Here is a 23475-nt window from a genome sequence, read left to right on the forward strand (position 1 = left end):
CAAACATAGAATTTGCCTTATTCACAGCAGGTGCACACTAGATGAAAATCATCATCAAGCTGTCCACCACAACCCCAAGATCTCTTTCTTGGTCAGTCACCCCTAGCTCTGTTCCCATCAGCTGATATGTGAAGTTGGGATTTGGGGCACAACTGTAGAGATATTTGTCTCTTTACACTTGCTTATGTTGAGCCACTTTTCCCAATTGGTTGCCCATTCTCCCAGTTTGGTGAGGTCCTTGGAGCAATTCGCAATAGCCCCAAAAGGAGCTTTTTCTTCTTTTAACCACCCTTAATAATTTGTGTCCATAAGCAGACATACGTGTTTTTGGTACATATTTTTCTACATACATTAACTAAGATAGCGTGGTGAGTGCCATCTTCTGAAATAGAACCCTTTTGTGCACAACTCTGTAACAGATGGTCTTGATGGAGCACTACTCTCTAGAAACAGTTTTACTAAGAGCAAAGTCTTACTTTGATGTAACAGACACATCTCATTGCAGTGTACTTGCTAAGAACTACCAGCATGCATTAGCTTTGGTATATGCTGTGAAAGAGATCAATGAAAACCATCATATCTTGCCCAACATCACCTTGGGCTTCCACATTTATGATAGCTACAGTTCTGGACAGTGGACCTACCATATCACAATGGAACTTCTATCAACACACAGCAGATTTATCCCAAACTATAAGTGTGGCATCCAGGACAAACTGATGGCTGTCATTGGGGCTCTTTACTCTGCAACCTCCCTCCACATGGCAAACATCTTGGGCACCTACAAAGTTCCACAGGTAGGATGTGTGTGAGTGAACATGAGTTGTGTTCAGTGATTTAAACTTACTTCTCCTTTCCCAAGAGATGTGATTTTGTGCAACTGATACAGAGAAGGGCATTTTGAGACTAATATGCAGATGTGCAAATGAGGCATAAACAAAGTTACTTTTGGGGGGGGCACAGTACTATAGTCCCTTCATGGATCACTGCCTTGTTGTGGCGAAGGGGCTTGCATAACTCAGTGAAGCCATAAGCTATACTGTGCAGGGCCACCCAAGATGGACAGGTCATGGCAGAGAGTTCTGACAAAATCTGGTCCACTGGAGAAGGAAATGGCAACCCACTCCAGTATTCTTGCCAAGAAAACCCCATGGAACGTATCACAAGGCTAAAACATATGACACCAGAAGATGAGATCCTCAGGTCAGAAGGTGTCCAATATACTACTGGGGAAGAGCAGAGGGAATTTCCAAGTAGCACCAGAAAGAGTGAAGCGGCTGGGCCAAAGACGAAAAGACACTCAGCTGTGGATGTGTCTGGTGGTGAAAAGAAAATCGGATGCTGTAAAGAACAATATTGTTTAGGTTCCTGGAATGTCAGATCAATGAATCAAGGTAAGCTGGAGGTGGTCAAACATGAGATGGCAAGACTGAACATCGACATCTTGGGAATCAGCAAACTAAAATGGACAAGCAAGGACAAATTTAATTCAGGTGACCATTATATCTACTACTGTGGGCAAGAATCCCTTAGAAGAAATGGAGTAGCACTCATAGTTAATCGAAGGGTGGGAAAAGCAGTACTGGGGTACAATCGCAAAAACGACAGAATGATCTCAGTACGAATCCAAGACAAACCATTCAACATCACAGTAATTCAAGTCTATGCCCCAACCACTGAGGCCAAAGAAGCGGAGGTTGATCGGTTCTATGAAGACCTACAACACCTTCTAGAACTAACACCAAAAAATGATGTCTACTTCATCATAGGGGATTGGAATGCCAAAGTAGGAAGTCAAGAAATAACCAGGATAACAGGCAAGCATGGCCTTGGTGTACAAAATGAAGCAGCACAAAGGCTAATAGAGTTTTGCCAAGAGAACACGCTGATCATAGCAAACACTCTTTTCCAACAGCACAATAGGCGACTCTACACATGGACATCACCAGTTGGTCAATATCGAAATCAGATTGATTATGTACTCTGCAGCCAAAGATGGAGAAGCTCTATACAGTCAGTAAAAACAAGACCTGGAGCTGACTGTGGATCAGATCATGAGAGTCTTATTGAAAAATTTCAGCTTAAATTGAAGAACGTAGGGAAAACCATTCAGGTATGACCTAAATCATATCCCTTATGAATATACAGTGGAGGTGAGGAATAGATTTAAGGGATGAGACCTGATAGACAGAGTGCCTGAGGAACTATGGATGGAGGTCCGTAACATTGTTCAGGAGGAAGCAACTCAATCCATCCCAAAGAAAAAGAAATGCAAAGAAAGCAAAGTGGCTATCAGATGAGGCTTTCCAAGTAGCTGAGGAAAGAAGGGAAGCGAAAAGCAAGGGAGAAAGGGGAAGATATATCCAACTGAATGCAGAGTTCCAGAGAATAGCAGGAAAGACAAGAAGGCCTTCTTAAATGAACAATGCTGCACAGTAGCCCCCCTGTTATTTATTTTTTAAACAGATTCGTTAGTTAGAGTCCTTGACCATCCTGACTTTTGTCCACGTAAGGTAACTAACAGGCACTTAACTGTAGGGATGTATGAAAGTCACTTACCTGTTCACGGATTATGTTGATGGTGGGGTGGAGGCGTTCCGTCCCTCCTCCCAAAATCCTTGCCGGGGGGGGAGGTGCTCTGCTTCTCCCCCCCAAAATCCTGGCCGGCTGGCTCCGCTCCGCAGGGATTCTGCGGAGCTGCCAGCTCCGCCAGCAGCCAGACATCCGGCCACTGGCTAGCAGGGATGCAAATGGCGGCGGCCATAGCCACCGCCGTTTGCGTCCCTGCAGTCAGCCATGATAGGCTACGTAAATGTTGACGTAGCCTATCACGTCTGACTTAAAAAACAACAACAACACGCGTACGCAAATGGCGGCGGCCACGGCCGCCGCCATTTGCGTTCCTTATTTTGGCTTGGAGAAATTCTCCACAAATCTCTGGGAGGCCGAATGCCAACGCATTCGGCCCCCCGAAATTGGTGGAGAAATGGTCCGCCCCCCCGCCCCCCCGGGATGGGACTTACCTTGGTCGAATGTCCCTGGCGGCAGCGGCTCCCGGCAGCGGTGCAGCGGCGGCGGTGCGGCGGTGCGGCGGCCATGTGGCAGCGGCGCGGCGCCGGTGCCGCGCCGCTGCGGTGCCGGTGCGGCAGCACGGTGGCGGCCGCCGGTCTTCCGACCGGTGGCCGCCGCCGCCATTTCCAGCGTAAAAAAAAAGTGATAGGCTACGTAAATCTTTACGTAGTCTGTCATGTCTGACTTAAAAAAACAAAAACGCACGTACGCAAATGGCGGTGGCTACGGCCGCCGCCATTTGTGTTCCTTATTTTTGCTGTCTTAGACTACGTAAATATTTACGTGACTAAGATGGGCCAAAATAAGGAACGCAAATGGCGGCGGCCGTAGCCACCGCCATTTGCGTACGCACGTTGTTGTTGTTTTTTAAAGTCAGACGTGATAGGCTACATAAAGATTTACGTAGCCTATCATGGCTGAATACAGGGATGCAAACGGCGGCGGCTACGGACGCCGCCATTTGCGTCCCTGCTAGCCAGTGCCTGGATGTCTGGCTGCTGGCGGAGCTGGCCGGCGGCTCCGCGGAATCCCCGCGGAGAGGAGCTGGCCGGCCAGGATCCTGGGGGAGGGACAGAGTGCCTCCCCCCCAGAAGAACCCGGCGGAGCCAGGTAAGGCCAATTTCGTACATCCCTATATGTCTTAAAAGAGGTATATAGGGAAATAAATTGCATTCCCATTTTTGGTCAAGTAGATTAGCACAGATAACACAGATTTACATTGCAATAGTGGTGCAGCTATGGCTCGATCTTGGGGACAAAGTCCAGGACACTGCTGCCTAGGAACCTCCGAAGTGGCCATGTGGAGAATGGCAGGTGATGAGGGCATCAGGACGGCAGAAGCATTTCATTCTGGTAGCCATGCTGGTGCTATGATTTAAGTGAGTTCAAAATGCAAAATGCCCATGCTCAGAGTATTTTTTCAATAGGACCGCCATTTTATTGTCGTTGTTGTACTAATATATGAGAACTATAAAAGACATTGTAAAATATGGAATGGGGGCGATGTTACTTGTCTGCTTCACAAATGTAGAAATACCATGGCCATCCATCAGTGGACCCCATAAGACCATTTGTTCTAGAGTCTAAAACTGCTTAGCTGTACCCCTGACTCCTATGGATGTCTTCTCAGGAATAAATCCCAAACATTCAAATGAGAGTTGCCCCAAGAAGTTGGCATAGGATTGTAGCCTTAGCCAGTTACCTATCTGGAAGCATACATGGAAAATAATCAATGAAATCTAAGCTAAGTAATAAAAAATGGCTTGTCCCTGTTCCTCTCTGGAGTATGTTAAACACTAAACTAGTGAGAAAATACTACTGCTCCATCAGCAGTCATGATGCTTAGCCCTTTTCCTGCACAAATCAGAGAATGGAAAAGTTAGACAAGTACCATTGCTGACCCCAGGAATTCCATCCTCCTCAACTTCATTGGAGACTGAAACTAGGGGTGGACGAAAGTCACTTACCTGTCGTCGAAGGCCGTTCGCGGTGGGGGGGAGCGCTTCGCTGCTCCCCCTGTGAAGTTCAGGCTGGGGGGGGAGGCTTCCCGCCTCGCCCGGCCGAAATTCAGGCCGGGGAGGAGGCGCCTCGCCTCGCCCGGCCGCGAACGCGAAAGTAAAAAAAAAAAAAAAACTTCCCCTGATAGGCTACATGATGATTCACGTAGCCTATCACGGCTAGATCTGCAAAGTCAGCCGTGATAGGCTACGTGAATCGTCACGTAGCCTATCACGGGTGACTTAAAAAAAAAAAAAAGCGCGTACACGAATGGCAGCCCCCATAGGGAGCCGCCATTCCCGTTCCTTATTTGGTGGCTGTAGTCTACGTAAATGTTTACGTAGACTACGGCGAAAATAAGGGCAACGATAGATAGATTATCCTGGATTTAACCACAATATTTAGTGGTTAATTGATCCTCCTCCCTCCCAGCAAAGGATGGACTCATTTCCTTCTGCACCACCACCTGTCCACTGCACACTTGTGGCTCCTTGCACTCTGCGGGCTGCTGCACACTTTGTGGGAGCACACAAAGTGCCCATTCCCTAAGCAAGGGAAAATGGCAGCTGGGGTTTCAACGTTGCATGAATGGCGACAATAAGCATTACAGCAACATGGACCATTGTGACTTTAATGTTGCACAAATCGCCCCTTTGCGTTCGCCATATATGTAACATTACATTTACAGAACAGCCCGAGCCACCATTTTTTGCCACCAAAGTCGTGGCTCACTGAGGGAATAGCCAGCAGCTGGGCACTCGTGGACACTGTACCAGCTCAGTCAGCAGATCTGGTCAGCACGACGGCTGGGCAAGCGGAGTCCAGCCCTCCCTCAGACTCCTGCAACTTCCCTATTTGTACCTCCCATAATATTAGCCAAAGCAAAGGTATACATATTTCATTTTGACAATATTTACTTGTTTCCCTCCCTTCACTCCAAGCCTCCATTTCCTCTCTCTGTAGTTTACATATGGTTCTGTTCCACTAATGAATTATAAAACTGAAACTTCTTCCATCTACCAAATGATGCCAAAAGAAGCCTATGAATATGCAGGGATTCTCCACCTACTATTGCACTTCAAATGGACATGGGTTGGGGTCATTGCCAAAAATGATGAGAACGGAGATAGCTTTGTGAAGTCAATGAGTGCACTGTTTTCCCAGAGTCGCATCTGTTTTGCCTTCATAGAAAGAATTCAGGAAATTTACTTCGATGAGCTTTCTGAAGCGATGGGTTGGTTGTTGGGAATTCATAAAGTTTCAATGCAGAGCAATGCCAATGCAGTGATTGTCTATGAAAAAGACATAATATACTTCAGATTCTTGCTGAATCTACTAGAAATTGGAGTGGACATAATGAAGCCTGAAGGGAAAGTGTGGATCCTGACAGTACAGCTGGAGCTCATATCATTCCATTATCAAAAGGATTGGGATATACAACCTATGCATGGTGCTCTTGCCTTCACCACTCACTCCAAAGAAGTGTTAGGATTCCAACATTTTCTTCAGACCAGAAACTATCTGGGGATAAAAGAAGATGGCTTTATCAGGGTCTTCTGGGAACAGACATTTGACTGTTACATTCCAAATCAACTGATGGGCACAACGGCTGAGAGAACCTGTACTGGGGAGGAGAAGCTTGGGAGCCTTCCTGGGGCTTATTTTGAAATGACCATGATTGGCCACAGCTACAACGTCTACAATGGTGTCTATTCTGTGGCCCATGCTTTACATGCCATGCAGTCAAACAGCCCCAAACAGAGAGGAATGGTGAACCTTCAGGATCAGCAGCCATGGCAGGTAATGGCCTTGGCAGGGAAATATAGGAGATCAACATACTTATTGGGGTAGTAAGAGGATCCACCATTCCCTGTGTATCCCTCTAGATCCTTTCTTTGACTAAAGAATGAGGAAAGAGACACTGGGTAAAATGACATGTTTGAGGGCCAAAACAGACATTATTTTAAATACTGTATGTGTCAAGTAGATAGGTCTTTCCCCCATTTTTACTCTAGAGTAGATGCAGCAACCCCAATCAAGATCAAGATGATAGCGTGGTGGGTAGGAGGCACATCAGATCTGGCTCTTGCCCCATGCACCAGCTCTATAGTACAAATGACAAGAAGGTATAGCTACTAGAAACACATTAATAATAATGTCTGTTTTGGTCCTGAGATGTAAAATTTTTTGAATCCTGAACAGCAGCAGTCAGTACCAGTTCTGCCAGACATGATGGGATTGTTATAAATACCCTAATCAGAGATGGAGTAAAATTCAGTCTCAATAAGCTTCAGTGCTTGAAGCCCTGATTTGGGGTGGTATTTCTGGAATGGGCCAAATGAGTGATTGTTTCCAACAAGCAATTGGCATGTTCCCAAATGTGAGAATACACATCTGTGCTGCATCTTTCTTTACATTACCCAAGGTCTTTAGTATGCTGCATTCAAAAGAAATGTCTGACAAAAGAAAGCTTAAAATTGATGACAGGTGTCCTTCATGTCTCTTGGTCTCTAGTCTTCTCCTCCTCAGTCTCCCATGTTCCAAGGGACCCAAGTTATATATTACTTTTGTAACTACATGTTTCCTTCTTATTCTAAAGTGAGTGTGTGAGGCCGAGTCTAGATTGGAATCCTAGCATGAGGGTAGGGGGTCTTCAACTCTTCCCCCACACACACACATGCATGTGGGCGCATGTGCATGAGCATGCTACAGCTCCAGTTCATGTTAGGGCTCTCACACCTGTAATTTTCATTGCCAGAAACTGGTTCACTAAAACAACAGGGTCACTTTTTGGCTATAGTAATTACAGCTATGGAGAAGTGAATATGGACTGGGACCACAGTAGATGGCAAAAAATAATAGATCCCCTCAATACCTACACACACACACACACACACACACACACGTGTCCAAGTCCAGATCAAGAGCCCTGCATTACTTTGCATCAGTGTGTAACTTGGTCCTAAATAGCTCCTTCCATTTTAAAGAACAGAAGATAGAATAAAGGTAAGAACACCTACATCAAGGTTGTAAGTCCAGTGCCCTAAAAACATTTTGCTCCTTTCCTTCTGTCACAGTCTCCTCCCCCCAAAAAAAACCCCAATTAAATGAAAGAAGAAACTGGACAACTGTTGCCAAGAGGCATAGTTGGGACTAGGTTAATTTAATGGATGTCCTACCTCAGTATAACATAGTTGAATAGGTTATCCCTTCATGTTTTCTTGAAGGGTGCTCATTTCTTTGTGCTTCTAGCTCCATCACTTTCTAAAGCGCTTATCATTTAACAACAGTGCTGGGGATGAGATTTCTTTTGACTTGAACAGGGAATTGATAGCTGGATTTGATATTATAAACTGGGTCACTTTCCCAAACCAGTCCTTTCAAAGAGTGAAGGTTGGAAGGCTGGAACCACAGGCAAAATCATTCACCATTAATGATGATGCCATCACATGGCACAACGTTTTTAACCAGGTAAGGTATGACTGCAAGTAGTTTGGAAACTCATTCCACAGCTTTAAGGACTTTAAAAATATTGGGTTACATCCAGATTTAGATATTATTATTTTTTATTTTTTTATTTCATTTCTATACCACCCAATAGCCGAAGCCGAATATACACACAAATGGGTTGGCAGAAGCAGATCCAGAAGCTACCCACCCCTACCCCCCACCTCTGCTACACAAAAGGTCAGGGGAGACCACTGAATGGGCAGGATTTGTTGTGGGAGGAAGGGGGATTCTCCAACATCAGGCAGAGGCACTTTACATGGGCCAATCTCCACTTAAAGAAGGAGCTTTGTTTTGTCCAATTTTGCGGGAGGCCCCCCTTCCCCCAACCCTACTACACCAGAGTCAAGTGCATTTAGCATGGCCTCTCAACCTTCTATGTACTATCTGCAAGGGGCTAGAGGGAATATCATGGACTGGAGGAGGTGGGGAAGTACACTTTCGGCAGGACAGGTCCATCAGCCTGTGTATAACTCTGGACCAAACCCACTGACTCCCTGATTACATATGGATGATTTTAATTGTGGAACAGGACTGAAAAGTAGGATAATATTTCATACTTGATTTGGAGTCAATGAGTGCAACCAAATGGAATGGAACTTTAGAAAGTTAACTAACTGCAAGGCTGAATCTACACATAGTGCTTATACTGTTATCATACTGTTATCATAACTATTGGTACACATGACACCAATGGTTACCAATAGTTATGGTAACGGTATGGTAACGGTATAACTGCTATGTGTAGATTCAGCCCAAGATCCTGAACAACCAAAGATACAGTTTAGGTTTAGGTAATTAAGAAAGTTTCATTTGCATTGTTGAAATTTTGCTGGGATCCTGAATTCACTTGTATTGAAAATAATGACTTGAGAATTGAATGAAGAATCTGAAAAGGATACAAAGAGAAGCAACAGCAACAAAAAGGTCATATTCATCCTGAACAACATGACAGAAGCAGAAATTTGGGAGGTTTTAAATTTGCTTAGTTAAGGGAAATATGCATGCATAGAGTGGACATGGAACATAAATGGAGCCTGTAACAACCACATCAATTCAGATAGTTCTTAATTTTCATGAGCCAAACACAGCAGTGATATCACACACTGTGCCTAGGAAAGCATACTTAGTTGTTTGCATGGTGTTTTTTTTCTCCAGAATCTTGAGGACACTATATTCATAGAATCATAGAATAGTAGGGTTGGAAGGGGCCTAATCCAAGTCAGAGCATCCCTGACAAATGGCTGTCCAGCCTCGTCTTGAAGGCCTCCAGTGTGGGACAGCCCACCACCTCCCCAGGTAATTGGTTCCATTGTCGTATTGCTCTTACAGGCAGGAAGTTTTCCGGATGTTCAGCCGGAATCTGGCTTCCTGTCACTTGAGCCCATGATTCTGTGTCCTGCACTCTGGGATGATCAAGAAGAGATCCTGGCCTTCTTCTCTGTGACAACCTTTCAAGTACTTGAAGAGTGCTATCATATCTCCTCTCAGTCTTCTCTTCTCAAGACTAAACATGCCCAGTTCTTTCAGTCTCTCTTCATAGGGCTTTGTTTCCAGTCCCCTGATCATCGTTGTTGCCCTCCTCTGAACCCTCTCCAGTTTGTCTGCATCCTTCTTCAAGTGTGGTGCCCAGAACTGGACACAGTACTCCAGATGAGGCCTAACCAGTGCTGAGTAGAGGGGAACTAGTACTTCCTGGGATTTGGAAGCTATGCTTCTATTAATGCAGCCCAAAAGATCATTTGCCTTTTTTGCAGCCACATCACATGGTTGGCTCATATTCAGCTTGTGATTGACAACAATTCCAAGATCCTTCTCGCTTGTAGTGTGGTTGAGCCACGTATCCCCCATCTTGTAACTGTGTATTTGGTTTCTTTTTCCTAGATGCAGAACTTGTCATTTATCACTATTAAATGTCATTCTGTTGTTTTCTGCCCAGCGCTCCAGTCTATCCAGATCACTTTGAATTTTGTTTCTGTCTTCCAAAGTATTAGCTATCCCGCCCAATTTTGTGTCATCTGCAAATTTGATCAGCCTTCCCTGCACCTCCTCCTCCAAGTCATTAATAAAAATGTTGAAGAGCACTGGGCCCAGGACTGAGCCCTGCGGTACCCCACTTGTTACCTCTCCCCAGTTTGAGAAGGTCCCATTGATAAGCACTCTTTGAGTCCGATTCTGTAGCCAACTGTGGATCCACCGGATCGTTGTTTCATCTAGCCCACTTTGAGCTAGTTTGCTCATCAGGATATCATGGGGCACTTTGTCGAAAGCTTTGCTGAAGTCGAGGTATATGATGTCTACAGCATTCCCATGGTCTACAAGGGAAGTGACTTGATCAAAAAATGAGATCAGATTTGTCTGGCAGGACTTGTTTTTGACAAATCCATGTTGGCTTCGAGTAATCACGGCATTGTTGTCGAGGTGCTTCCAGATGGATTGCTTTATCATCTGCTCCAGAATTTTCCCAGGGATTGATGTCAGACTGACTGGTCTGTAGTTCCCAGGTTCCTCCTTTTTAGCCTTTTTGAAGATAGGGACAACGTTAGCCCTCCTCCAGTCATCTGGCACTTCCCCTGTCCTCCATGATTTCTCAAAGAGAATAGGCAGCGGTTCTGAGAGTTCTTCTGCCAGTTCCTTTATTACTCTAGGATGCAGTTCCTCTGGCCCTGGAGATGTGAACTCATTCAAAGTAATGAGGTGTTCCTTGACCATATGCCTATCGATCTCAAGCTGCAATCCTGCCCCTTCAGCCTGTACTTTGCCTTTGCCAGGGGGGTCATAGACCCTCTTTTGGGAGAAGACTGAGCCAAAGTAGGAATTGAGCACCTCTGCCTTTTCTTTGTCATCTGTTATCATTTTGCCATCCTTATTTAATAGCTGAACCACCATTTCTTTCCTCTGCCTTTTACTATGCACGTAGCTGAAGAAAGCCTTTTTGTTGCTTTTAGCAACCCTCACTAACCTCAGCTCGTTCTCAGCTTTAGCCTTCCTGATGCCATCCCTGCAATTCTGTGCTATCTGCCTGTACTCTTCCTTTGTTACTTGGCCTTCTTTCCACTTCCTATATGAGTCCTTTTTTGTTTTCAGGTCATCCCTAAGCTTTTTGTGAAGCGACATTGGCTTCTTCTGATGTCTTCCACCTTTTCTTCTCATTGGAATTGTTTGTGATTGTGCCTTGAGAATTTCCTTTTTTAAAAGCTCCCACCCATCTTGGACTCCTTTTCTCGTTAGCGTCGCTTGCCATGGGACTTTACTGATCATTGTCCTGAGTTTATTAAAATCAGCTTTCCTAAAATCCAGGGTACGCGTTTGACTACACTCAGCTTTTGCTTCCCTTAGAACCAAGAACTCAAGTACAACATGGTCGCTTTCCCCCAGAGTTCCTGTAACTGCTACTTTATCCACTAAGTCATCTCTGTTGGTTAGGATCAAGTCAAGGATAGCCGATCCTCTAGTTCCTTCCTCTACTTTCTGTAGGAGGAAGTTATCCACCACACAATTCAGGAATTACCTGGAGGGGCCATGTTTTGCAGAATTTGTCTCCCAACAAATATCGGGGAAATTGAAGTCCCCCATTACTACTACATCATGCTTCATTAAAACATTGGCTATTTGCTTTTCAAGAGTTTCATCCTTGTCTTCTCCTTGATTGGGTGGCCGGTAGTAGACTCCGACCACCAGGCTCCTTTTATTCTTTGCTCCATTTATTTCAATCCAGATGCTCTCGATGGGGCTACCAAGCTCATCCTCCTGTGTTTCTGTGCAGAGATATGTATTTTTCACATACAGTGCCACCCCACCTCCCTTGCTGTTCCTCCTGTTCTTTTTGAACAAGTTATATCCTTCAATTGCTGTATTCCAGTCATGAGAGTCATCCCACCAAGTCTCAGTTATACCTATCAGGTCATAATTTCCCTCTTGTATTAAGCGTTCAAGTTCGTTCTGTTTATTTCCCATACTCTGGGCATTAGTATATAGACATCGAAGACCATGTGCTTCATAGTCTGGCTTTCTTCCTACATGTGTCTGAAGACTATTATTGGGCGCTATCAGAGCTGTTCTCTCCGTTGCAGTGCATGCGCCTATGTCCATTGTTACCCCCAACATTACATCTCCCTTCCCCGTAGGATTCAGTTTAAAGCCCTCCTGATGAAGTTCTTCATGCTGTGGCCAAACACATTCTTCCCATCCTTTGTGAGGTGCAACCCATCCCTAGCCAACAGCCCATCTTCCAGGAAGTATAGCCCATGGTCCCAGAATCCAAATCTCTCTCGTCGGCACCACCTTTGTAGCCAGTCATTCACCCAGAGTATTTTTCATTCCCTTTCTATCCCTCTTCTAACTACTGGAAGGATGGATGAGAAAACTATCTGGGCCCCAAAGTTCTTGAGTTTCCTTCCCAAAGCTTCAAAGTCTGACGTGATCTCTTTGTAGCTCCACTTGGTGGTATCATTTGTTCCCACATGGATGAGAAGAAAGGGATACCTGTCAGTGGGCTTTATGAGTGCAGGCAACCTTTCAGTCACGTCTCTAATCTATCCTCCCGGGAGACAAGATACCTGGCGAGTCCACAGGTCTTCGCGACATACTTGGGTCTCGATCCCACGCAGCAAGGAGTCTCCCACTAATACCACTCTTCTCTTCTTCTTCTTGTAGGCCTGGGTTTCATCGCCTCTGTTTGACTGACCTTCAGCCTCTTACTCACTCTCATGCAGGTTCCCCTGTGATTCTTCCTCTGCAGGCTGTCCTCCAGTCTCATCCGCAAGTACCTGGAATCGGTTCCACAGCTCCACTGCTTCCACCGGTGCAGAGTGGCATCTAGTTCTTCTTCTCCTAACTGTCACCCTTTTCCAAGGAGTATCCTCTACTCCATTTTTCTTCACCTCAGCATTTCCCACTGCCTCATCTTTCTGTTGCTCTTCAAGCTTCTGGTCTTCCCTTTGCTGCTGTAGTTCCCCCATTCTGTCCAAGAACTCTTCGTGTTCTCTTATTCCCCGTAGGGTCAACAGTCGCTGCTCCAGTCCACTTACTTTTTCTTCCAGCAGCATGATCAACTTGCACTTGTTGCAGGTGTAGGCCATGTTGTTCTCAGGCAAGAAAACAAACATTGCACACACCTTGCAGGTCACCACCACTGGAGAGTCTTGTCCTTCCATAGCCTCTTTTCCCTTTTTGTGTCTAGCTTTGTGATTGTTCTAGACTAGCCTGTGCCTGCTCCTCTACTCAGTAGAGGTTAAAAACAGAGTCCCACTGGTGTGAAAGTGTGTGTTACAAGACAAATATTCCATGACAACATACCAATTATTTAACTGTAGAACCAAGAACAACCTACCAAAACCCAAAACATGTTTGGCAATATTATTTTTTTCCTCCTTTTCATGGCCTAGACCTTGCCTTTTTCCATGTGTAATGACAACTGCCATCCTGGTTACAGCAAGAAAATGAAGGAGGAGGAGCCATTTTGCTGTTATGATTGCAGCCGATGTCCAGAAGGGAAGATTTCAAGCCAAATGGGTGAGAGATCCACAGAGTTACCTTATGATCCTAAGGAACATACACCATAGTTTCATGTAGACATGAGATGAGTCAGGATGCAGAGGACAAGTGCAGGAGTCAGGTTTTCCTGCATTTTTTAAAAAAATAATAATAATGAGATCTCTTTCTCATTTGGGGGCTATTTACACCTATGATATTGAGTGTATTGGTCATTCATGGTGACATTTCACCTAAGACCAGATGTGTGCATCTTTGTGAGAGTCATTTTCTTTCACTAAATGGCACTGATGGCTGCCAAGTGTAAGTGGTTCGACAAGCAGGGGACAGCTCGAGCACTGGTCTGGGAGCTCAAGCACAGGTTTGGGGGTACACAAGCTTCGTCAGCAGCGTACAGTGTTCCCGGAGGTCCAGAACTGTGGGGTATCCATCCATCCTTTTTGTGACAATATGGGGCATCTTTACTGGCCCCAGGCACTTCATTTTCCATATCTGGATTTTTGCTTGAAAAACCAAGTAACAGTGTAGGTGAATGCAGGTTAAGTTGTAAGAAAGTGGGCATACCTCCCCAAAACAAAGCACACATCGACCCTTCAGTGCCAATGTGAGGCATATAGGAACTCTCAGAAAAAGATAAGTAGTTTTCCAGAAGTGCTGAGAGAGAGAGACTGGTAGCTGATGAGCTGACCAAGGAAAAGTGTAAGTGTGTGGAGGGTAAGTTCTAAGCAAGCACAACTTGTGACATCGCTTGTCATCATCACTGATCACAGGGCACATGTTAGGTATCAGCATTAGCTTCCAGTTTCCTGGCTTTGAGGAGTTACAGCCAAAATGAAATAGCCTTAACCTTGGTCTCAAACTGATATGGTTTTTGATTACTGAATTTCCCTGGTTGTTGAAAAAGCAAAGCATCATCACACTGTTGGAAATCCTACCCTACTCCCAATCCATATGTATCTGTCTTCTTTCAACTTTACCTATATGATAAATAGGATTGTAATTATTTAGCTAATGGTAATCATGATTTCATTTTAAGGATCAGGATTCTAAAGTCTTGGGAAAAAGTCCACAGATAGAAGAGCCTGTGCTCTGCAGAGAGTGACCCTCCACCTGCAGAATTCGAGGACAATGGTGAGGGAGGGGGAGCTAGCGAGCTCATCCCTGCTTCCTTTTTGTCTCATCCTTACACATGAGGAGAATCACTGAATACTGCTAGACGAGTGTGCATACAGTGAGACCACACATTCAGTGTAACATGTGAATATACACCCCGAGTGTGAGACAGGATCCTGGCATGTCCTTTGCTCACCACCCAGAAAGTTAGAGCAAAGATCAGGCTCCTTGTGCTACAGTTCTGCTTTCAGAAAGGTGAGGTGAGGCCCTTAGACTTCTGCTTTCCCCACATGTGCATTCCATCCCCACTGCTTCCAGTTGCTCTGAAGGTCAAAGTGTATGTTACTTAAAAGATATAGCTAGTTTTTGTTCGTGTCTTGTTTTGTTTTTGTTTTTAACTCAAAGATAAGCTCATGGGATCCAGTATGGATCAGGACCCTGCAGTGCTTGGTAGGGATGGGGAAGGCGGAGGGGGCTTTAACCCTTTACCCTGTGCCTACAATTTACATGACACCTGGATTTCTGCTTGACAGTGTAAACTGGAGGGATTATGAGCTTGATACAGATTGACTTCAGCACAGGGATGCAAAGATTAAAGTCTCCCAATCCCTTATGTTAGGTTCCCAGTCTGTGCAGCAACATGTAGTCTCACCTTGTGAGGTCACATTCCAAAACTAAAGGAAGAGTCATTGCACAAAGTAGCCCTCCATAATAGAATTCAGCTGAAAACCTTGGAGGATTGGCTGCATTGTAGCATCAGAGTGAAACTGAGCATGCCCTACAAAACTTTGTCAGCAACTGCTGCCATAGCCTTTCACTGGGAAAAGCAACACACACACACACACACACACACACACACACTAACACTGATTGGAAACTTTCCAACCAATGCAATGCCCACCAGTAATTTTCACCAAAAATTGAAAGAAATGTATGATATGACAAGCCACAGCTTGGAGTAAAAGGGGCAAAGGTGGCTATTTTCAGCAGTATTTAACTTGCAGTATGTCTGGCAATTTATACTAGATGAACGTAAAATATTGCACTATTGGAGAACCCATCAAGTAGGTTAGGGATATCAAGTTTCCACTTAATGGCTCAAGAGTATAATTTTTATAGGCAGTACAATAGAAAGCAGAACCTTTTAAAAATCACCTCAACTAAAAGAATACTCTGGTGCCCTTTCATATCATGTACTATAACAATCAGAAGAATGACAACCCTTTAGCAGAAAGAAAAGGAAAGATGGCAATGAATAAAATGAATAAAATGAAATACATCAAGGTGTAGGGGAATGCAACTCCTCTAGACCTCAAAATCCTGCACAGAGGGTGGGCGGCCCTGTTGAATGGAGTGAGATGTGGTGGCAGTGGGGCCCCTGAAAATTGTCAGGGGCACCTTCTGTCAATGGAGCCCTTGGATCTATGGAAGGCAAAGCATGGATTCACCCCACCTTCTGTTAATGGAACCCTTCAATCTATGGAAGACAAAGTATGGATCCAACAAAAAAGTATGTTCACCATAAAAGGGGGTCTCAATAAGCAGGTCTTTAATGCCAACTTAGAAGGCCAAAAACAAAGGTGCTGGTGGTGCTGGTTGATCATCATCATCATCATACTCCTCCTCCACCACCACCGCCACCACCACCACCACTTTCTCCTCCTCCTCATATTACTACTCATTATAATGCACAGACCTGTAAATTTAACTGTTTCGAAAGTACCCTGCAGTGCAGTTTGAAAAGATCCTATGAAAAGAAACAAAGTTGACTTCAAAAGCTTGCAATATTTATAGTGAATCCTATACATTTCTACTCAGCAGTAGATCCCATTGCATTTAATGTGTCGCACTCATTAAATTCTAGGATTGTATAACATTGCATCCTACAGCTCATATCCTAAGTAGAGATTAGTGACAATTTCATTTCAGTTCAGGTTTCATAAGAAATTGTCCCAAATTGCTAAATTCATACGAAGGAGAAAAAGCACTTGAGTTAAAAACAAACAAGCAAACAAATGAACAAATTCAGGAGAAAGCTACACTGCTCGATTTGGGCCATCTCTAATCCCAGCCAATACATCTCTATGGACAATGGGAAGGAGCTCTAAAATAGGCTTCACTGAGTTTTTGATTCTTCGTATGAGAAAACAAGGAACAAGCCAACACCTCTCTCTCTCCTCCCCCCCAATAAAGTTTATGGTATTCTTTACACAATAGTCTTTAATTTGTGTGAGAAGGCTGGTCCACCAAGGGAAGTTTGAGAAAACTAAGACTAACTTTTTACTTTTCAGACATGGATGACTGTATTACCTGTCCAGATGATCAGTATCCAAACAAGGACCATGACATCTGCATTCCGAAGATTATAACATATTTAGCTTATGAAGAACCTTTGGGGCTCAGTTTAGTCATCTTTGCTCTTTCCCTTTCTTTGATCACAGCTCTAGTACTGGTAATCTTTATGAAGCACCACAACACTCCTATAGTCAAAGCCAGTAACCGGAACCTCACTTACACTCTCCTCATCTCCCTCCTGCTCTGCTTCCTTTCTGCATTGCTATTTATCAGCCATCCTGAGAAAGGGACTTGTGTCCTCCGACAAACTGTTTTTGGCATCATCTTCTCTGTGGCCGTATCTTCCGTGTTGGCCAAAACCATCACTGTGGTTCTGGCTTTCATGGCCACCAAGCCAGGAAGCAGGATGAGGAAATGGGTGGGGAAAAGACTGGCCATCTCCATAGTCCTTGGCTGCTCCCTTATCCAAGCAGGCATTTGTGCTGTGTGGTTGGCAACCTCTCCCCCATTCCCTGATGTTGACATGCACTCATTGACTCAAGAAATTGTACTGGAATGTAATGAGGGCTCCATGACTATGTTTTACTGTGTCTTGGGTTATATGGGTTTCCTGGCAGTGATCAGCTTCACTGTGGCTTTTCTTGCCAGGAAGTTACCCAACAGTTTCAATGAGGCCAAGTTTATCACTTTCAGCATGTTGGTGTTTTGCAGTGTTTGGTTATCTTTTGTTCCCACTTACATGAGCACCAAGGGGAAATACATGGTAGCTGTGGAGATCTTCTCCATCTTATCATCCAGTGCTGGGTTGCTTGGTTGCATCTTTTCTCCCAAATGTTACATTATTCTGTTGAGGCCTGAGTTGAACAACAGGGGAATAATAAGGGTGAAACAATGAAGGCATTAGTGAAATGCAGGATGTTGTATGAGTCACCCACGTCCTTTTTAAAAAAGTGTCATTGGTCCCCAATTGGATGAAAGCTTGGTCCGTGTATGATGAGGCTTGTTCCCACTGCAGTGTGCTGATAAGGAATTGCTGTGGACTTTCAGGTTTTAGAGATTCCTTCCATCACATTTTGTCACAGACTCACTTTTCCAGTTTCAAATGTATTGTAAATATGTTTGTGGTGGGGAATGATGGTTTTATATGTGAACAAGGAAATTTGTGAGATAAGTAAAAATTTAGTTGGTTTTGTTTCTTGAGTAGAAAGTAACAGTATTTCCAAATGTCTTCTTATATAGGTTGAAATTAATCTGAGATTACCCCCATCCAAAAAAAAAGCAATCAGTCAACAAATAGAGGAGAGTCAGATAAGCCAGTTTGCAAGACTCTGGGTAATGAAAGACACATGCTGTTTCAGGATCTACCAGATCACAACTAGTGGGTTATATTGTTTATCCCCCCTTTTGACTCTGTAAGAGGCTCTTCTGGTGTAGGTGAGGGACCAGCCAGAATTTCTTTCCATGGCAACTTGTGGAGACAAGCCTGGTGAGGTCTCTCATTGCATATATGGGTCTTCCAGGTCAGTGTTGGAGTTGAAGGGTCACTCAATATGCCTCCCGGGTTCTCCTGGTTCTGAGAGGTTTGGGTCCTCATCTGATGAGAAGCCATCGTGGGTCAGAACAGGGCCAGGGATGACAATATCAAAGTGTCCCAGAACTATGCTTAGAGGTACACTACAGATATATTCTCATAACTTTACCATATAGGAGTGGTCAGACTTCAAGCATGTAGGAGATTGTGTGTGTGTGTGTGTATGTGTGTGTGTTTTCCCAAGGTCCACTAACCAGATCCAAATGCAAAACAGTAGCTCAGGTGGTGGAGCCATTTATCCACTATACTCCATGAGTTTAATAGCTTGGATAACATGCATGTAGAAATCAATAGGAGATGAGGAATTCTTACATACAAATCTAAAAGTGCCCAGCAAGGCTGCAATAGACCTGTTCAAAAGCAGCTATTGCGTACTAATCCTTCACAAGTGAGAAGCTGAGACACAAGTTATGAAGGAAGAAAACTATCTTCCATTTTCATATTTAGACTGGTTTTCACATTGTGGGATTAAAGTGTGTGTGTGTGTGTGTGTGTGTGTGTATTTGTGTATGTGTGTGGTGGTCAGATTCAATCAAATGTTTAATAATTTAGAGGTAAAAAGTTTAAAGACAATATAGTGTTCTAGAAGTTTGCTCAAGAAGCCAGGAGATTATGAAGTTTGCAAGAGGTTCAATAAAACTGTGTGTGTGTGCGAGTGCGTGAGAGAGAGAAGTTGGCAGGAGGTACCACAGAAGGTCAGAGAACAGCTAGGCCATCTGAAAGTCAGCAACTACAAATGCAAGAGAGTACCACATTTCACATCAGCTGCCTGATAGCAAAAAAGGAAACCTCAAGAAGGTACATGTTTAAGAGAAACACATGCTTGTGTGTAGTATGGTTGAGAATTTTGTTGCAGATCAAGAATTACTCAAAATGCCCAGTTCAGAACCCCAAACACAATAAAGCGTGGCATTGTTTTGGAAAAACCTTGAATATTCTCAAGCTTGTGATCACATTGGCAAAATGTGTCCTTTAAAAAACAATATGCACTTTGAAATGTTTCAACATTTTTAAACTTTAGCCAGTGGTGGAGAAGTGTGCATTTGGGTGCATGCTTGGAAAAATACTCATTTTCCTTTTCAAAGATGTGCATTTTTCAAATTTCAACCCCCCTTCCCACCCCCTGCACTTGCATTCAGGCAGGAGACAGAATCATGGTAGAAAACAGAGAAATGTGATGAGCTTGAGCATTACTCATTTTCCCATCTCTACTTGTGAGGTTGTGGTACCTAACTGAGGAGAGATCAACAGCAAGTTTAAGGAACAAATAGGTATCAGGCTGGATGTGCCTGATCTCATCTGATCTCAGAAGCTAAGCAGGGTCAGCCCTGGTTAGTACTTGGATGGGAGACTTTCTGGGAATCAGGCTTCCTGCATTGAGCAGGGGGTTGGACTCAATGGTCTTGTAGGCCCCTTCCAACCCTATGATTCTATGATTCTATGATATTTATAGGGCGTGGCATGCAGAAGCAGCTCCTCTGTGCATGCCTCGGCATTGCACAAAGTGTGACGCTAAGTGTGCACTTAGGGTCACATTTGGAGATGCATGCAGGAGTATACAGTGGAATCCCTCCCCCAACTTTGGAAGACATAGGTACAACAGCAAAAACAGCAGCAGGAACATCTAAGCCTGGGGGGACTACCACCTAACCTCCTCCAGTGTGCCAATCTGTAATCTGGGAGAGTGCCATCAGCTAACCATAACCTAGAATGTGGTTTTAGTGGGCCTGAAATGTGTTTACTGGTGGCAGAAGTTGGGGCCACTATAGATGTAGTTCTGGGCAGAAGGTGTTATGGTAGTGGGAGGCGACAACATCGGGAGAGGGGAAGGCGACTGAGACAGCTGCATGCTCTGTCCCCTTCCAGTCTGCCTTCCATCTTCAGTGATTATGGTGGCTTGCCTACAGTCCCCTCTAGCCTGAAGTTGCTGCTGCTGAATGCCAGGTCGGCTACTCAAAAAGTAGGCATGGCGGAGAATTCCACCATGGATCTCGGTGAGGCCGAATGCCAGCGCATTCAGCCCTCCGAAATCTGTAGAGGAATGAAGCCCCCCCCCTGCAAAATGGGCCCAGAACGGAGCCTACCTTGGTTGGCCGTTCCGGTGCTCCTCGAATGGCAGCCGTGTCTGCAGCCACCATTCGCGTCTTTGTAGGGATGTACGAAAGTCACTTACCTTTTCGCAGATGTGATTCATGGTGGGAGGGGAGGCACTCTGTCCCTCCCCCCAGAATCCTGCCTTGTCAGCTTTGCTCCATGGCAGCTCCAAAGAGCTGCCGGCCAGGGCCGTCTGCAGCTGGATTTCCAGCCGTGGACGGGCTGCTGTGGATGCAAATGGTGGCCACTGTAGCAGCCACCATTTGCAACTTGCGAGGCTGCTGTGATAGGCTATGCAAGTATTTACATAGCCTATCACAGCAAAGAGCAGGGACACAAATATTTACATAGCCTATCATGGTAAAGGCAGCCATGCAAATGGTGTAGTGGCCTCCATTTGCATAGCTGCCTTTACCGTGATAGGCTACATAAATACTTACGTAGCCTATCACAGCTAAAGCGGGAATGCAAATGGTATAGGGGACGCCATTTGCAGCCCTGCTTTAGCCGTGATAGGCTAAGTAAATATTTATGTAGCCTATCACAGGCTGGCGTAGGGACGCAAGTGGCGTCCCCTACACAGGATGCCATTTGCATCCGCACCAGCCCGGCAGCAGCTGGAGGCCCCGCTGCAGGTTGGCCTGGCCAGCGGCTTCGCAGCCTGGCCGCAGAGTGGAGCCAGCCAGGCAGGATTCCGGGGGGGAGGAACGGATTGCCTCCCCCCTGTCAAGGATTCCAGGGGGAGTAATGGATCTCCTGCCCCCACCTGCAGAACCCGCCGGAGCCAGGTAAGCGGGGTTTCGTACACCCCTATCAAAAAGATCTGAATATAGCATTTCTGAGCAGCTGCAGAACATGGCAACCTGGCTTGTGTTACAGAAACCTGGTTGAATGAATGAGGAGGAGTCAGTCTCTCTCAAATGTATCCACAAGGTTTTCTTGTGCAGCAACAAGCCTGACTAGTGGGGTGGAGAGGGTGTGGGGGTAGCCTTGGTCTATAGGGATTTTATCCACCTCATTAGATACCATATCTAACCGTCAGCCAGCTTTGAGTGTCTGTACCTGGTGTTGGGCACCCGAGACAGGAGTGGGATTCTGTTGATGTACCGCCCACCCCACTACCCAACAGTCTCCCTGCCTGAGCTGACTGGGGTAGTCTTGAGTGTGATGTTGAGGACGACAAAGCTTATGGCCTTAGGGGACTTTAATATTCATGCCGAGGCTACTTTTTCAGGAGCAGCTCAGGATTTCATGTCCACCATGTCAACCATGGGCCTGTCTCAAATAATATTTTGCCCAACATATGTGATAGGACACACTTTGGACCTGGTTTTCTGTGCTGGATTGGGAGACAATGATCTGTGGGTGGGGGAGGAGCCGGGAGATCCGGGTTCTAGTCCCCACTTGGCCATGGAAGCTCACTGGGTGACTTTGGGCCAGTCACAGACTCTCAGCCCAACCAGCCTCACAGGGTTGTTGTTGTGAGGATACAACGGAGAGGAGGAGGATAATGTAAGCTGCCTTGGGTTCCTTGCAAGAGGAAAAAAGGCGGGATATAAATGCAATGATAAATAGTGACTCCTTTGGCATCATGGACAGATCGTCATCTGATCAGTTTTAACCTTCAGGCCACTGTAACCTCTGCAGGGATGGGGGATGAAATTTGATGGTCCACCCCCAGAGACTGATGAATCCAAAATGGATTTTTGAGGTCTCTTGGGGATTTTCCTGCAGACTTAGCTGATGGTCCTGTCAAGGTCCTCCTGGTCACCATTTGGAACAAGGAGATGACACAGGCTATTGATATGATTGCTCCCAAATGTCCTTGACCTAGTCATAGAACCATGTCAGCTCCTCGGTATTCTGAGGAGCTGAGGGTGATGAAACTACTATGTTGACTATTAGTAGAACACAAATGGCAGAAGACACTGAATGAATATGATTGAACACAGGTGAGAATCCACTTGCGATCTTATTCTGTGGTAGTGATGGCGGCAAAGAAATCCTACTTCTCCATCTGCTCAGTGTCATCCAGAAGAACTCTTTCATGTGGTTTATGGCCTCTTGAGCGTAGGCCTTGGAACACAAGAACTTGAACCCTCAAAGGCCTGCTGTGAACAAACTCTTTGCCAGACAGTTTGTAGATAAAATCGGTCGTATTTGTGACAACTTGGATGCCATTGTTTTGACAGAGTCTGATATGAATGGGGCTGCTGGTGCACCATCTAGTCATGTTATGGATACCTTTCAGCTTGTGCAACCTGAGGATGTGGACAAACTGCTTGAGGACTGAGGCCTACTACTTGCCCTTTAGATCCTTGCCCATCCTGGTTTGTCAAATCTGCCAGACCTGGGCTGGATATCTGGACCTCTGGGATGGTGAATGCCTCCTTGAGGGACAGCAAGGTCCTCGCAGCTTTGAAAAAAGTTGTGGTGAGGCCCTTGCTGAAGAAACAGAATTTAGATCCTATGGTTCCAGATAATTACCACCCTGTGTTAAATTTGCCATTCGTGGGCAAGGTGCTAGATCATGTGGTGGCCTCACAACTCCAAACCATTTTGGATAAAAGTGATTACTTAGATCCATTCCAAGCAGGTTTCAGTCCTGGTTATGGGATGGAAACAGCCTTGGTCACCCTGGTTGATGACTTACGCCAGGTAATGGATCGGGGGAGTACAACCCCGTTGGTTCTTCTGGAACTCTTAGTGGCTTTCAATACCATTGACCATGGCATCCTTCTGGATCATATATCTGGATTGGGCTTGTGAGGCACAGTTTTAAAGTGGTTCCAGTCCTTTCTGGAGGAGCAGTC

The 23475-nt window shown here is 45.2% G+C and overlaps 1 protein-coding gene across 1 annotated transcript; it reads left to right on the forward strand.

Annotated features, from left to right (window-relative positions):
• Nucleotides 1-419: 419 nt before the first annotated feature.
• LOC146341820 (vomeronasal type-2 receptor 26-like) lies at nucleotides 420-22491 on the forward strand. Its single transcript, XM_084807703.1, has 6 exons — nucleotides 420-797; nucleotides 7822-8040; nucleotides 13464-13590; nucleotides 16974-17860; nucleotides 18412-18463; nucleotides 22397-22491. Exons 1-6 carry the CDS (start codon nucleotides 420-422, stop codon nucleotides 22489-22491), a joined length of 1758 nt encoding a protein of 585 aa, XP_084663829.1.
• Nucleotides 22492-23475: the final 984 nt, after the last annotated feature.

Source organism: Heloderma suspectum, chromosome 6, assembly GCF_057233095.1.
Source record: "Heloderma suspectum isolate Gila_16-S chromosome 6, 16-S_ref, whole genome shotgun sequence".
NCBI classification, from domain to species: Eukaryota; Metazoa; Chordata; class Lepidosauria; order Squamata; family Helodermatidae; genus Heloderma; species Heloderma suspectum.

Coding starts and splice junctions, on each gene's coding strand:
- LOC146341820 (XM_084807703.1), top strand. CDS start 420: ATGGTCTTGATGGAGCACTACTCTCTAGAAACAGTTTTACTAAGAGCA. Junction 8,041..13,463: donor GGCACAACGTTTTTAACCAG/GTAAGGTATGAC, acceptor TTCATGGCCTAG/ACCTTGCCTTTTTCCATGTG. Junction 18,464..22,396: donor AACTTGTGGAGACAAGCCTG/GTGAGGTCTCTC, acceptor ATTTTCCTGCAG/ACTTAGCTGATGGTCCTGTC.